The 12,386-nt window shown below is 38.7% G+C and overlaps 2 protein-coding genes across 2 annotated transcripts; one reads left to right on the forward strand and one right to left on the reverse strand.

Annotated features, from left to right (window-relative positions):
• Positions 1-326: 326 nt before the first annotated feature.
• LOC141656262 (uncharacterized) lies at positions 327-6,252 on the forward strand. The gene is made up of 9 exons (XM_074463088.1): positions 327-1,147; positions 1,260-1,389; positions 1,911-2,428; positions 2,516-2,596; positions 2,745-2,843; positions 3,434-3,547; positions 3,667-3,750; positions 5,346-5,417; positions 5,565-6,252. The coding sequence occupies exons 1-9, from the start codon at positions 836-838 to the stop codon at positions 5,835-5,837; spliced, it is 1,683 nt and encodes a 560-aa protein (XP_074319189.1). The 5' UTR covers positions 327-835; the 3' UTR covers positions 5,838-6,252.
• A 1,674-nt stretch (positions 6,253-7,926) lies between these two features.
• Positions 7,927-10,835, reverse strand: LOC141656263 (eukaryotic peptide chain release factor subunit 1-3-like). Its single transcript, XM_074463089.1, has 4 exons — positions 10,697-10,835; positions 8,721-10,180; positions 8,384-8,463; positions 7,927-8,279 (listed from the first exon to the last, which is right to left on the reverse strand). Exon 2 carries the CDS (start codon positions 10,165-10,167, stop codon positions 8,851-8,853), a length of 1,317 nt encoding a protein of 438 aa, XP_074319190.1. The 5' UTR covers positions 10,168-10,180; positions 10,697-10,835; the 3' UTR covers positions 7,927-8,279; positions 8,384-8,463; positions 8,721-8,850.
• Positions 10,836-12,386: the final 1,551 nt, after the last annotated feature.

Below are 12,386 nucleotides of genomic sequence, written 5' to 3' on the forward strand. Positions count from 1 at the left end.
TTTGTGATCTATTATTGCAGGGAGAAATACGTATGAACGACACCGGTGGGGGACGGTGGGGATGCGGAAGTAGTGGTCGACGCCGTCGGTGGAGTGGGATGGGGGTGGTCGGGGTTGAGATTTGATTTAGGATTAATTTTCTTTTTCTTGTGTATATATGAAATAGGAGGGACAAAGTTGGAAAAAGTCGAAAATTTGTGTAGAATTTAGTAAAATAATATGTAGGAAATAACACGTCCCAAAAACACCGTACTATAATAGGGATCAACATTAGTATAATTAAAAATTATTTTTCTTATATGTTTGAAGTCTACATTGCTATTGCTAATATGCTATTGCTATTATATTGCTCTTTTTGGTGTTGCCTGCTTGCCTCTCATTCACAGTTTATTTCTCTCTTTTCAAAAGAAAAAAGAAAACATTCACGAGCAGTCCCTGAGAAAAATGGTGAAAAATAAATAAAACAACACCCACAAGAAGAAAAAAAGCAAAAAAAAGAAAAACTTGGGTCTTTGATTCAGTCTATACAACAAGAATCAATTAAAGCCCATTTTCTCCCTCCTCTTGTTGTTGTCGGCGCAATTTTATCTTCACTTTTTGTTTTGTTTTCCTGTGTCTCATCCAGTTAATTGAATTGAATTGAATTGAGCTGCTATGTATGGTGTTACTCATTTGATTATCTCCAGTAGTAGTTGGCATACTCATAATTCCAATCAATTCCTATATCTTGTTCAAATTTTGACATTTCATGGAGGTCAATTTAGTTGATCTTGTTTGATGGCTACCAGTCAGTATTAGTGGTGTAGTTAGAATTTAGGGTAAATTTAGATTAGATATGGAGGATATTTGGTTGTTTTGGAAATTGTTGGAATCACCTAAACAAGCTTGTTCACTTGTTACAACAACTTTGAGGTGTGTTAGATATAGGGTTTGTGTCGCAATTGACCTACATTGGCCTGTCTTCTGTCATTCCTGCAATAATTTCTGGAGGAAGTTGTTGATGCTTATGCTTTATTGGAAGTATTCTATCTATACCGGCTTTCGATCGCTGCTTGGTTTACAATCCGCTGCATTGCTGGTTATTATGTGGAGTTGTTTCCTTAGCTTGACCTCCGTTTCCTGCCTCCTTTATGTCTTGATTAGTATAGTAAGTCCCTTACTTTCTAATCTCATATTCATATTCATATTCATATTCATATTCATATTCATATTCATATTCATATTCATATTCATATTCATATTCATATTCATATTTTTAGGCTGCTGCTGGAGTTGCTGTTCAGTACTTGGGATACACACCTGGACTCTTTATTGTAGGATTCTTTGCCATTTTGATCTTATGGATGTATGCAAACTTCTGGGTTACTGGGACATTGTTTGTTGTAGGAGGTAAGCTTCTTTTCCAGTCTTTGTGGGAGGCCTTGCCGCACTCTGGTAATGAAATTTAAGACTAACTATTCTTTGGTGGATTAGCTCTTTTCAGTCTACAATATATGCCTAGGTTATCACGAAATTGCTTGCTTACACAATATAGAAAAATACATCCTTCAACAAAACGTGAATTGAAAACTTCCAATATCTTTGTAGATCATGGCAATGAGTTTATAGCACATATGGCTATGACCACATTGGTTACAGCTCATAACAAGTGAATCTATTACGGGTATAATCTATTAGAGATTAGTGATACTAAAAACTAATAATGAAAATCAGGCACAATGTTTTCCTTTTAGTATAGTTCATCTCCTTTCCTAGAGCATTAATGGAAGCTAATTTATGGCTTTATAGTAGTCTAGTGTTTCCTTGTATGTCCTTGTTACTCTTGCTGGGTAAATTCAAAGATTTTATCGATCTAGTAAAATAGTAAGTCATAATAGTACCTCTAATCCCCTTTTACCGTCTAAATGCAGGTTATTTATTTTCTCTGAATCATGCACGATTGGTGGTATTGTTGGCAGCTCTATGCTCTATATACTGTGTCAAAGTGCGAATAGGATGGCTTGGACCTTTCCTTGCTGTTAACCTTGCTTTTCTGTCCAACGATGCATTCAATTATTTGTTGCAGTGGTGTGACAAGCTAAATGAGAGTGCACGTTTTGAAGAGCACAAAGCTTCAGAAGCATTTACAGAAAATAACTTCTCTGGAGAGTGTGATTTTTCTATTTTATCGGATGAGTCTGAAGAGCAGTCCTCATCTAACTCAGCTGGCAAAACCACCAGTGAAACAGCTAGTAAAACCACTTGTAATTCAACCTCTGTCCTTAAATGTCAGAAAGAGCCTCCTCCTAGTCAGGTGCTCCGGGAAGACAAAAATTCTTTAACCGAAATGAAAAGGATACTAAGCTGTGCTGACCACTATGAAGCATTGGGATTTCCGAGGCACAAGAAAATTGATGCCGTGCTGCTGAAGAAAGAATATAGGAAAAAGGTAGAAACTGAATTCAACGAGTCTCTTCACTTGAAAAATGTATCATGAGCTCCTTCATTATTTTTATTATTCTACTCTACTACATAGGCCATGCTCGTGCATCCAGATAAAAATATGGGAAGTCCCTTAGCAAGTGATTCGTTTAAGAAGCTTCAATGTGCTTATGAGGTAAGTAATACTATAATCATGCTGTGATCATTTCGTTTTACTCAAGCAGGTTTCAGTCAAATGCTTAAGATATGAACACTGGATGATATTGGAAAGAGATATATAGTGTTACTTCTATATATGCAACTTAGATTTGTTAAATCTCCAGGTTCTTTCTGATTCAACTAAGAAAAGAGATTATGACGAGCAACTGAATAAGGAAGGACAAAAAAATCTCTCTCAAAAGTCTCCTAGTGCATCAAATCAGGTAGTCTGTTACTCTGATCATTTTATTCTTTTTGGATTGGTTAGAACTCCTGCTGGATATGAGAAATATTGTGTTGATCAATTATGTTAGAAGGTCTAGAATATTTTGTACTTTGGAGCTCTCCTTTATTGTTGAATGGTGTTCTATATTACTCTGTAAAAATTACTTTATTCGTTTCAAAGCTCCAGTAACAAAATTAGGTACTTTTATCACCCTGCAAACTGATATTTGAAAGACCGGCTTCTTTGAATTCAGAGTGCCACTGAACAGCCTAAAAAAGTTCGGCAAACTTCTTAGGCCCTCTCAGCTCAGCTCAGCTGAAATTAAGCCCATAATAACAGAATGACAGGGTCTTAATTTTATTTGCAATAGTATGTCACCACTCTTAATAATTAATACCTATGTAGAATAGCACCATTTATGAATTTCCATTATACTATCTGCATTTAAGTTGTCCTGGGATGAGCCTTTGTCATTGGGCAGCCGTTGCCTCTTGGTGAAGCGTACAACATGTGGCCTATGGTGTAGCGTATTGACTCTATGATAAGCAGTGTGGATACTTCTTTTTAATGATTTTGTTGCCTATGCAGGAAACACAAGAATATTTTACTGAGGAGTCGAGACAGATACAATGCACAAAGTGTGGCGATTCACACACATGGGTCTGTACTAATCGGTCTAAGGCCAAGGCACGTTGGTGTCAGGTGTGCATTTGAGTTTTTCTCAATGCTTATGTTGTCATCTCTCTGACATGGATTGGAAAATGGGCGTGTATCTAAACGTTTCCATCTCACCTCTGTTTTTTGTTGGATTTCGTAATCAGGATTGTTGTCAGTATCATCAAGCCAAGGATGGAGATGGATGGGTTGAATACAAGGGCTCATTGGTCTTCAAAGGACCACAAAAGGTATGTCCTTATTCTGCTTCACTGTTAACATGATCCCATTACTTCGTTGCTTTTCACCAAATTAGATATCTAAATGCTTTGCTCCTTAAAAGATCTATTACACCTTCTGCGATACTTGGCTGGAGACGACATAGGTCTATTTCTTTAAATCCTCAACGAGGTTCAACTTTTATAACTGAGTGTATATGCGAGTCTTAGTGAGCGTGTCAGCAGTAAGATTCAACATACATTTCTGGTCCCTTGACACTTATAGTGGACCTAGATGCTTGAGCTCTATGTAAGTTGCAGACTCCTGTAGCATCTTCTTGATACTGTCATAGTGCTAGGCCAGATGAGCCCTGATTCTCGGATACTGTACATATCCAAGTGTCAGACTCGCCACCTCCCATGACTGGAACCAATTTTTGAGACATGATGACAAGTCTATTGTTGGGGCACAATCTTTGTCCATAAACCAAGGGTAGCAGTACGAGGACACATCTTTAACAGAACTGATATAGAAAGATGTTTTATAAAAGAGGCTTAAAATCTTTGTAAGATTGTACCAAGTGCTTTCACTGATCGTCTCTTTCTTTACCTTTATGATGCGAGCCTGTATCCTCGAATATTGTGTCGGACATGGTTATGGCTCTAGAGTTGAGACTTGAGAGTCTACGTGACATAACAGGTGACTGATTTATGGAGTGATGAAGTAAAGAAAGAGACTTGACCTCATTTCTGTGCGCCTAATGTTACTCTGACTCTTCTGATTCCCCTATGTACACGTATCCGACACCCGGACAAGAGTATCACACTTCCACACCTCATTTTAAGCCAAACTATGCATGTTTTTCATAAAAATGGCCGAGCCCGACACTTGGACACGCACCCATGTCGGATATTTTAAATGAGTCTGAGCAACATAGGCGCCTATAAAGTAGGCATCTAGTGGCGAATTAAAAATGAGTACTTACGACAATTGGTATATTTTGTCATTAGACCTCAAACAGGTTATGTTTTTTAGGTGATATTCCTGTGTTTTCGGCTGTTTCTTATCAGTTGCCTGACGATAGATTCTGAGGTCTAAGAGAGCTGATACACTTAATGGAAAACATTTAAACCCTGGTATTGTTTTTTTTTTTTAAACCCTGGTATTGGATGCTCTGCGAATTACAAATTTAGATTTTAGTTACATATAAATCGTGACAATCATCTATTTCATGCTCTTTTTCTCTTCAAATCACTGCTCCAGAGGATCCTGTCTAACTTCTTAAGGTTTTGATGAGGGTATTATTGGGAAGAAGCTGTGCAAAGTGCAAACATAGATATCGTTAGAAATTTGTTCTCCCTCTGTCCCGGTATTTTGTTGTCCTTTTCCATATTGGGGTGTCTCAGTGAGTTGTTGTCCTTTCTATTTTAAGAATGAACTTGATGAACAATTTGATCATTCACCCTTAATTTGTTCTACTTGTCATTTGGTAATTGGCCCCTTTCTCTTTTCTTGGTCTTTGTTGCAAAACCAAAGGACAACAATTGACCGGGACGGAGGGAGTATGATTTTTAATTTTTAATATAATTGGTATGTGTTAAGTGGCTCATGGTGTTTATGGTGTCAGATGGAGATTCCACGTGCCTTCGTGTGTGCGGAAAGCAAGATCTTTGATGTGTCGGAGTGGGCCATCTGTCAGGTATAGATCATTCGTGAGTTCTCCAAGTCCGTTTGCTTTGCGAGAACCAGAGTTTTATGCAGCCAAATAATTGAGAACCAGAGTTATAGTTCAGCATTGATTGCGGCAATTTTATTCTCTGATCAAGTTTTAACCATCTTGTTACAGGGAATGGCGTGTCGACCCAATACCCATCGACCGAGTTTCCATGTAAACATGGTTGGCCTAGAGAAGACAAGACGTTCGAATTCGAGCAGATTCCCATGGGGTTTGGATGCTGAAATGATGGAGGAGGAGGAGGAAGAGGAGTTTGAGCAGTGGCTTCAACAGGCTCTTGCGTCTGGTCTCTTCTGTGAGACCTCAAAGCGCCGCAAGACCTGGAGTCCTTTCAAATTGCATCAGAAGAAGCAGTGGCGCCGATCCTCATCGGGATTGACTTGAATCGCCTTTAGTCAAGCAAAGGCACCGTTTGCAACAACAGTGAAGAAGGATGGGAATCAAGTTAAAGGATTTGTACGCTTGTGTCGGTGCAACTGTAAGAAGGTGGGACATATTAACTGATGCAAGTGAGACGGATCTCGTTGGATCATCTAAACTGGCATCTTCTCTCTGATTTATGTGAGCATTTGCTCCATCTCGACTTGCTTCCCATTTTTGAAGAAGGCTTAAAAGAGAGACGATTTTGGAGTGATAATAGTGACGATCGTCAAGGAACTGACGATTATGGAACTATCATGTGCTTTCTTGTTCCGTTTGTGTGTCTTCAAACGTCTTGTATATTCATGTATAATTCGGGCTTCTCTTTGTAAGTGACACCTTTAATGTTCTACGTAACTATGCTTTGCTTATTTGCGAATCACATCGAAACACATAAAGTGATATGCCTCCTTTTTCATGAATATAACTATATAAGCCTCGTTGAGGGCATATGGGCAGCACCAATTTTAAGGAAATTGATCAATTACCAAGCTACTCTCTAATCTCCAGCCTCCCCCTTTACCCTTTACCCTCTACCCTCTGTACTCTTCCTCCACCATCAGTCACTAGTACTACACCTTCCACCATTCAGCCTCCACCACACCCTCTACCCACAAAATCTACACCTCTGACAAAGTCAGATCTACCTACGAGGGACTCATGGTGGTATGTTATTTGTTAGATTTAGGCCTTTAGTAAAAAGGGTGAGGGCAAAGGTATTGTGGTGGTGTGGGAGTATTAGTGAGGGTGTGGTATGGAGATGGTGAAGTGGTGCTAGTGGGTCAAGTATTGTGACTGACGTGGTATAGTGTAGTGGTTAGTGGTAACGTGTGGTTGGTTACGTATGACGGTTTGGTGGTCGATAGTTGCTGGTGGTCTTAAACTTGGCGGCTATTAGGTTGTTCGGTTTAGGTGGTGGTTGGAGATGAAGAGAAAGGTGGTTGACAGGGTGGTGGATTGATGGAGGTGGTAGTACCGATTGTCAAAGATTTAATTATAAGATGATGACTTAGATGACTTTTTTTTTTTTTTTTTTTTTTTTTTAGACAAACGTGTACTATTTTATAGAAACGGTAAAAAAGGAAAATACATAGTGTCCGATTACATACCTCTACCATACAAACTGGGGTGTACTAGAGACCCCATAGCTGCTAGAAATCCAACGAACTGAGCTAATATTACAAGAGTAATTAACAGAAAGACGACATTTCTTAGAGGGAGGATGATAATAGTCTTCAAACTCAATCATCTGAACCTCCTTTCGCTTAGATGCTTTGACCGCACCACTAGTGTTGGAGTACCCGCAAAGAAAAAACAGAATGGTTGTGAAACCCGAGATCTTTTCTTCAAATTAACACCTGCTCGAGCAACACGACCATGGCAATCAGGGTAATCCACCTTACGACTACGTCTCGTGCTTAAATTATCTTGGACCGCAGCAAATTGAAATTGAACCATGGAGACCTTACTAGCTAGAGAAAGGTCAGATGATAGTCGTAGCTTCTTATCCACTTGAAGAATAACCTCTTCATGGAGCAACTCAGTACTCATAGGTTTAGAATCAGTTTTCTCAAATTCCTCCGCATACAAGGGAGGAGAAGAAGGAACTACTGCTTCCCCTGAATTATCTTCAAGGGGAGTTCCCGTCTGGATAGAGTTTTTAGACACGAGGGGGCGAACCCTCAAATAAGATGACTATTCTGTGTGTAATTTAGAAAGTAAACTACGGATTGAATACTCATTTTCTTCATATAAAGTTGCTAAAAGAAGGAAATGATGCTAAATGAAGAAAAAAGGAGGAAGTAGCAATCTTTCGTCAACTCTGCATCTCGCTACATACGAGTATGAATAAGTGTACAATTTCGACAGAAGGTTAGTGATTTCTAACCCATGTTTGATCCGACATCAAACTAAGCAATTCATGTAGCACACCACCACAAGATTTCACTGTTAGATCAGCCGACCAACAACAATAAAGCAATAGTCCACATGAGTTTGTGAGCTAACATGAACCGCCAAATGAGAGTAAAAAAAGACGGAACAAATAGCTGAAAAAAAAAAACCATTATTTATTAAGAGCAACAAAAGTTTATGCTCTATCCAGAGCATCACACTACCAGAAAGATTGAAACTGAATATTCAAAAGCTAATAAGGTTGTGTTAACTGATACGCAGCATTATTATACACACCAGAAATGTACTACTAGTACGCAAATAAAGGGCCTTGATTCGATTTTAGTGTCGGACCATATGACTTCTAGAGAGATCCTTCAGTCAGGCCCCTCAAAATCACAGCACGAGAGCAAAAGACCTTCAAACAGCAACCGAGAACAATCCCAGACATGGAACACTCCTAGATGCTTGTTCAGAACAAAGAGAACCAGGTGAGGATTCAAAACCATCCGCCTAGCATAACAAGCACAGATTCATCATTGTAAAACCGACTACTTTCATTCAAGAAAATGTAAAATCGCAAGAGTCGTCAAAACAAGATACGGAGTATTACCAACCTTTGGTCGCACCTTCCCCAAAAGATTTGAGGTGGCAGATTCCGCATGTGGAGCCCCATGGGTACCTTGTGCATTGACATCTGTAAGACCACAGTTTGCTAACTAAATTCAGACAGGAGAGAAAAAGAAACATGGGCAGGTTCACAGAACTTCAACTATGAAAAGGCGGCTAAAACAATCAAATACGTATTGATGCACTTCATTCAGAGAGAGAAGTTCTCACACTCCATTCTCAGAGCGCAAATTGATCGCAATGGAGTAGTGCACAAGAGACTTTTTGAATTTCAAATGGCCTCTACCCTTGTCTATAATATGATTAAAGAAATTCGAGTCAAACCTTGGACGGCTATTTCAGAAATGTGCAAGCATTCAGACTGAGACATCATAGTGAGTCCGACAGCCCGGTCACCGGTGCAGGCCTTGTGCACATCCACCTGCACTGGAATATAAGAAGATGAGGCTAATTGCTATTCAGAATCTTCAAACACTTCACCATCATCTGATAAGTCATCAAAGGAACGCATGTCTAGCTGGTAGCGAAGAATCCCCCCAATGCCACCAAAGCCGCGGCAGAACTGTGACCCTTCTTGTGATTTGTTGGTCACAAATTCCAGGGAGCACCCAAATTTCTTGTACTCGTTAGCAAACCATTCAAGCAGTGACATTTGCTCCTGCACTTCAAGGTCTGCACCACTGGCTGGGTCCCGGAAGTTACTCTGTTCTGTCTCTTGTTCCTTGTTCAAGTGCTTAATTATGATTTCCCCGGTGGAGACATTTTTGAGTATGTACCTTGTAATATCTAAGTTCTCCCAAACAATCAGAGTTTCTACAGCACCCATCTCCAAACCCTTGAGAGTGTCATCAACGCCAAATACGTACTTTCCCGTGTCCTGACTAATTTCCTCAAAGTACTTGCCAATCAACTTCTTCTCCTGAATGAATTTGACATTAGCAAGGACCTCAGCAGACAGCTCAATAGCCTGATTGAACCCACTCTCACCACCATAAGAAACATCGACTACATTAAGAATCTTAGTTTGAAGACGTTGATCAAACATGTCAGATTGACTGAGCTCAGTCTTAAAGTCTGCAGAGCCAGCAAGGATAAGGCCAGACACATTGGGCTGGCTAGTCTGGGGATTGATGTAGAATTGAGTAGCCAGCTCGGCAGTCTTCCTAACATAGTTATGACGCTTCTCCATGCGGAGACGGGCAAAGCGCAAAGCAGACTGGCCACCTCGGCCATGCTTCTTAGGCAAATCAACACTAAATTTGTGAAGGACTTCTCGGGTGTTGCCACTAAGAGTACCAAAAAGGGTACCATTACCATCCATGACAATGAAGCCAAATTTGTCATCGGATTCAAGGAGTTCATTGAGAGATTCAGTATGGAACTTGTTGTCACAAAGATAAAGAGAGGCATTGATAGGCTTGAAAGGTTCGAAGTCAATAGTGACTTTCTTCTCCTTGCCATCATCAGTGATAATGGTGCCGGTGTAAAGAACAAGACCTTTAGGAGGGACCTTATTGTAAAGCTTCAACCTCTGTTGAGCAGAGGTGATAGCACCAAGCACAGATTGACGATTGACCCTGCTTTTGATGTTGGAAGCAGTACCAAACTCATCACCAAGCATTTTAGTGACACGAGAAATTTGATCTCGAGGAGGAATAATTAATGAAATCATGCTGGTACCATTACCCCTAGCAGCTTCTAATGCTTTGATCAGCTTCTTTATCTTCCAGATCTCAATGTTGTTGTCAGTTTCATGAGCATCACCAGTCATTTTACAAGAGCAACTAATAAATAAATAAATAAATAAATAAATAAATAAATAAATAAATAAATAAAGATGAAGAAAATCAATCCCAGATAGATAGATAGATAGATAGATAGATAGATAGATAGAGCACTTAATAATAAGAATAAGAGAAAGAAGGCAAGTATCATAAATTAGTGAAATATTTGATACCCCTCCCTCTACCATAATCTTATATCCAAACAAACAAAGGATAAATTGTCCAAACAGATTGAAACTATTTATTATTCATATCGAGCTTTAGGAAGAAACAACTAAATACAGCTAATTAAACAGATTATTAAGTACCATTCTGATTCAAATAAAATAACGACAAACAAGAACAACAACAACTTTAAGTTTAAGTGACCACAAATAAATACTAAAAACTTATATGAATTCACTACTTCTATCTAATAAAATATAAAAAAACATATCATCATCATCATTATAAACAACTAGAAACTTAATTGAAGTAAACAAAAGGATGGATGAATAAAGAGGTAAGAGATGTAACCTGAGCGATGGGAGATCGAGATCGAGATCGAGATGGATCCACCGATCAATGAAGCGATCAATTCAGAAAGGGTTGGTGTTTATTTGTTGGGGGGATATTATTATTAGGGATTGATTGATCTGATATGTCTGCGTTTCACAAATAGGAGGTATCTAAGACAGATTACTTGTTATGTTTAACTACTGCCTGCGTCACTCCTACGCCTTCTACAGTCTACACAACCTTTTTACTAGTCTAGTGGTTAAGACGAAGGTATTGTGGACAATAGGTCCCAGGTTCGAATCCTCCATCCCCTTATTATAATGCGACTATGTGCGCGCTTCGTGAGACAAAAAAAAAAAAAAAAAAAACCCTTTTACTTTTTTCACGAAACCAGAGTGGACAGTCCAAGTGGATGGAAAATAGATAGCCCTTCCACTCACGTTTTACAGTTTTAGATGGATAATATCCGTCTACAATAAAACGGATTGTTTACTTTTACTTCTACTCTTTCGAGTTAATTTATCTTTATTATTACTCCCTTTATTCCATGTTGGCACTTAACGCTAATATTTAACGTAATATGGTAGATTGGGCACGGTTGAAAACAACTAATTGAAGTTAGGGGTACAATTAGTAATCTGTGATACGCGAGGATACAACTTAGAAAAGTAAAAAGTTCGGAGTACAAGAGAGAAAAACCCAAGTTTTCCTTTAGGGCAAAATGTAAAACTTCAAGGATACCGTGCGCATTCTCCCAAATGACTTTGAGTAGACCTGCCAAAATTGACCCGACATGGCACCATACCTAAAGATATGAGTCTGACCCAAACCCGAATCGACTTTACCAACTATATATTGGGTCAATTTCGAGTAGGGTTGGTTTGGGTCATGTGTTGGGTCGGGTCGGGGACAATTTGGATTTCGGATCACATTCAAAAGCTGTAGTGTGGGTCGGGTCGGGTCGGGTCGGGTCGAGTCGGGGGCAATTTGGATTTCGCATCACATTCAAAAGTTATAGTTTGGGTCAATTTCGAGTCGGGTTGGTTTGAGCAAGTCTATTCTAAAGAGCCTCACATATCGAATGTCGCATGTAAAGGCAGGGCCGTCTGGGAAATTCTAAGGGCCTTGTACGAAAATTTAAAATTCAATCTCTTAAAAAATACGAAATAATTATAAATACAATTTATGTTAAAAATGGTCTTTTTCGTAAACCAACTTTTGTTTTGTAAATATGATTGAGATGATGCTCAAGTTTAACTACTCAAATTCTTGTAACTTTAGTTCATGCTATAAATTAAGAGAGATTATTTTCGAAAATATTAAAAACAAATAGTCCTAGGATTTTTGGGTTGATAGAATTTTATATATTGCACGATGGAGTTTACAAAGGAACAGGTAAAAACATTATTATGTACGGGTGATATCAAAGTTATATAAATTGTTGTTAAATTTAAAGTACTAAAATTAATATATATTTTTTGTATTCATATTTAACATCAAGTTATTAATTAATGACGTATCGTGTAGAGTAGGTCGGGTTGGATAGGGTTTCGACCCCAAAATAACGAATTATTTTACGTTCGTGTCGAGTTATGAGTCAAGGTTTACGGGTTTTGACCTTGGAAATAACAGGTCAGGTTAATTCAAGTTAAATTAAATTTTTATAGGTCTACATTATGAACTTAAAAAATGTAAAGACAAATATATA

This window comes from Silene latifolia, chromosome 5, assembly GCF_048544455.1.
Source record: "Silene latifolia isolate original U9 population chromosome 5, ASM4854445v1, whole genome shotgun sequence".
Classification (NCBI taxonomy): Eukaryota; Viridiplantae; Streptophyta; class Magnoliopsida; order Caryophyllales; family Caryophyllaceae; genus Silene; species Silene latifolia.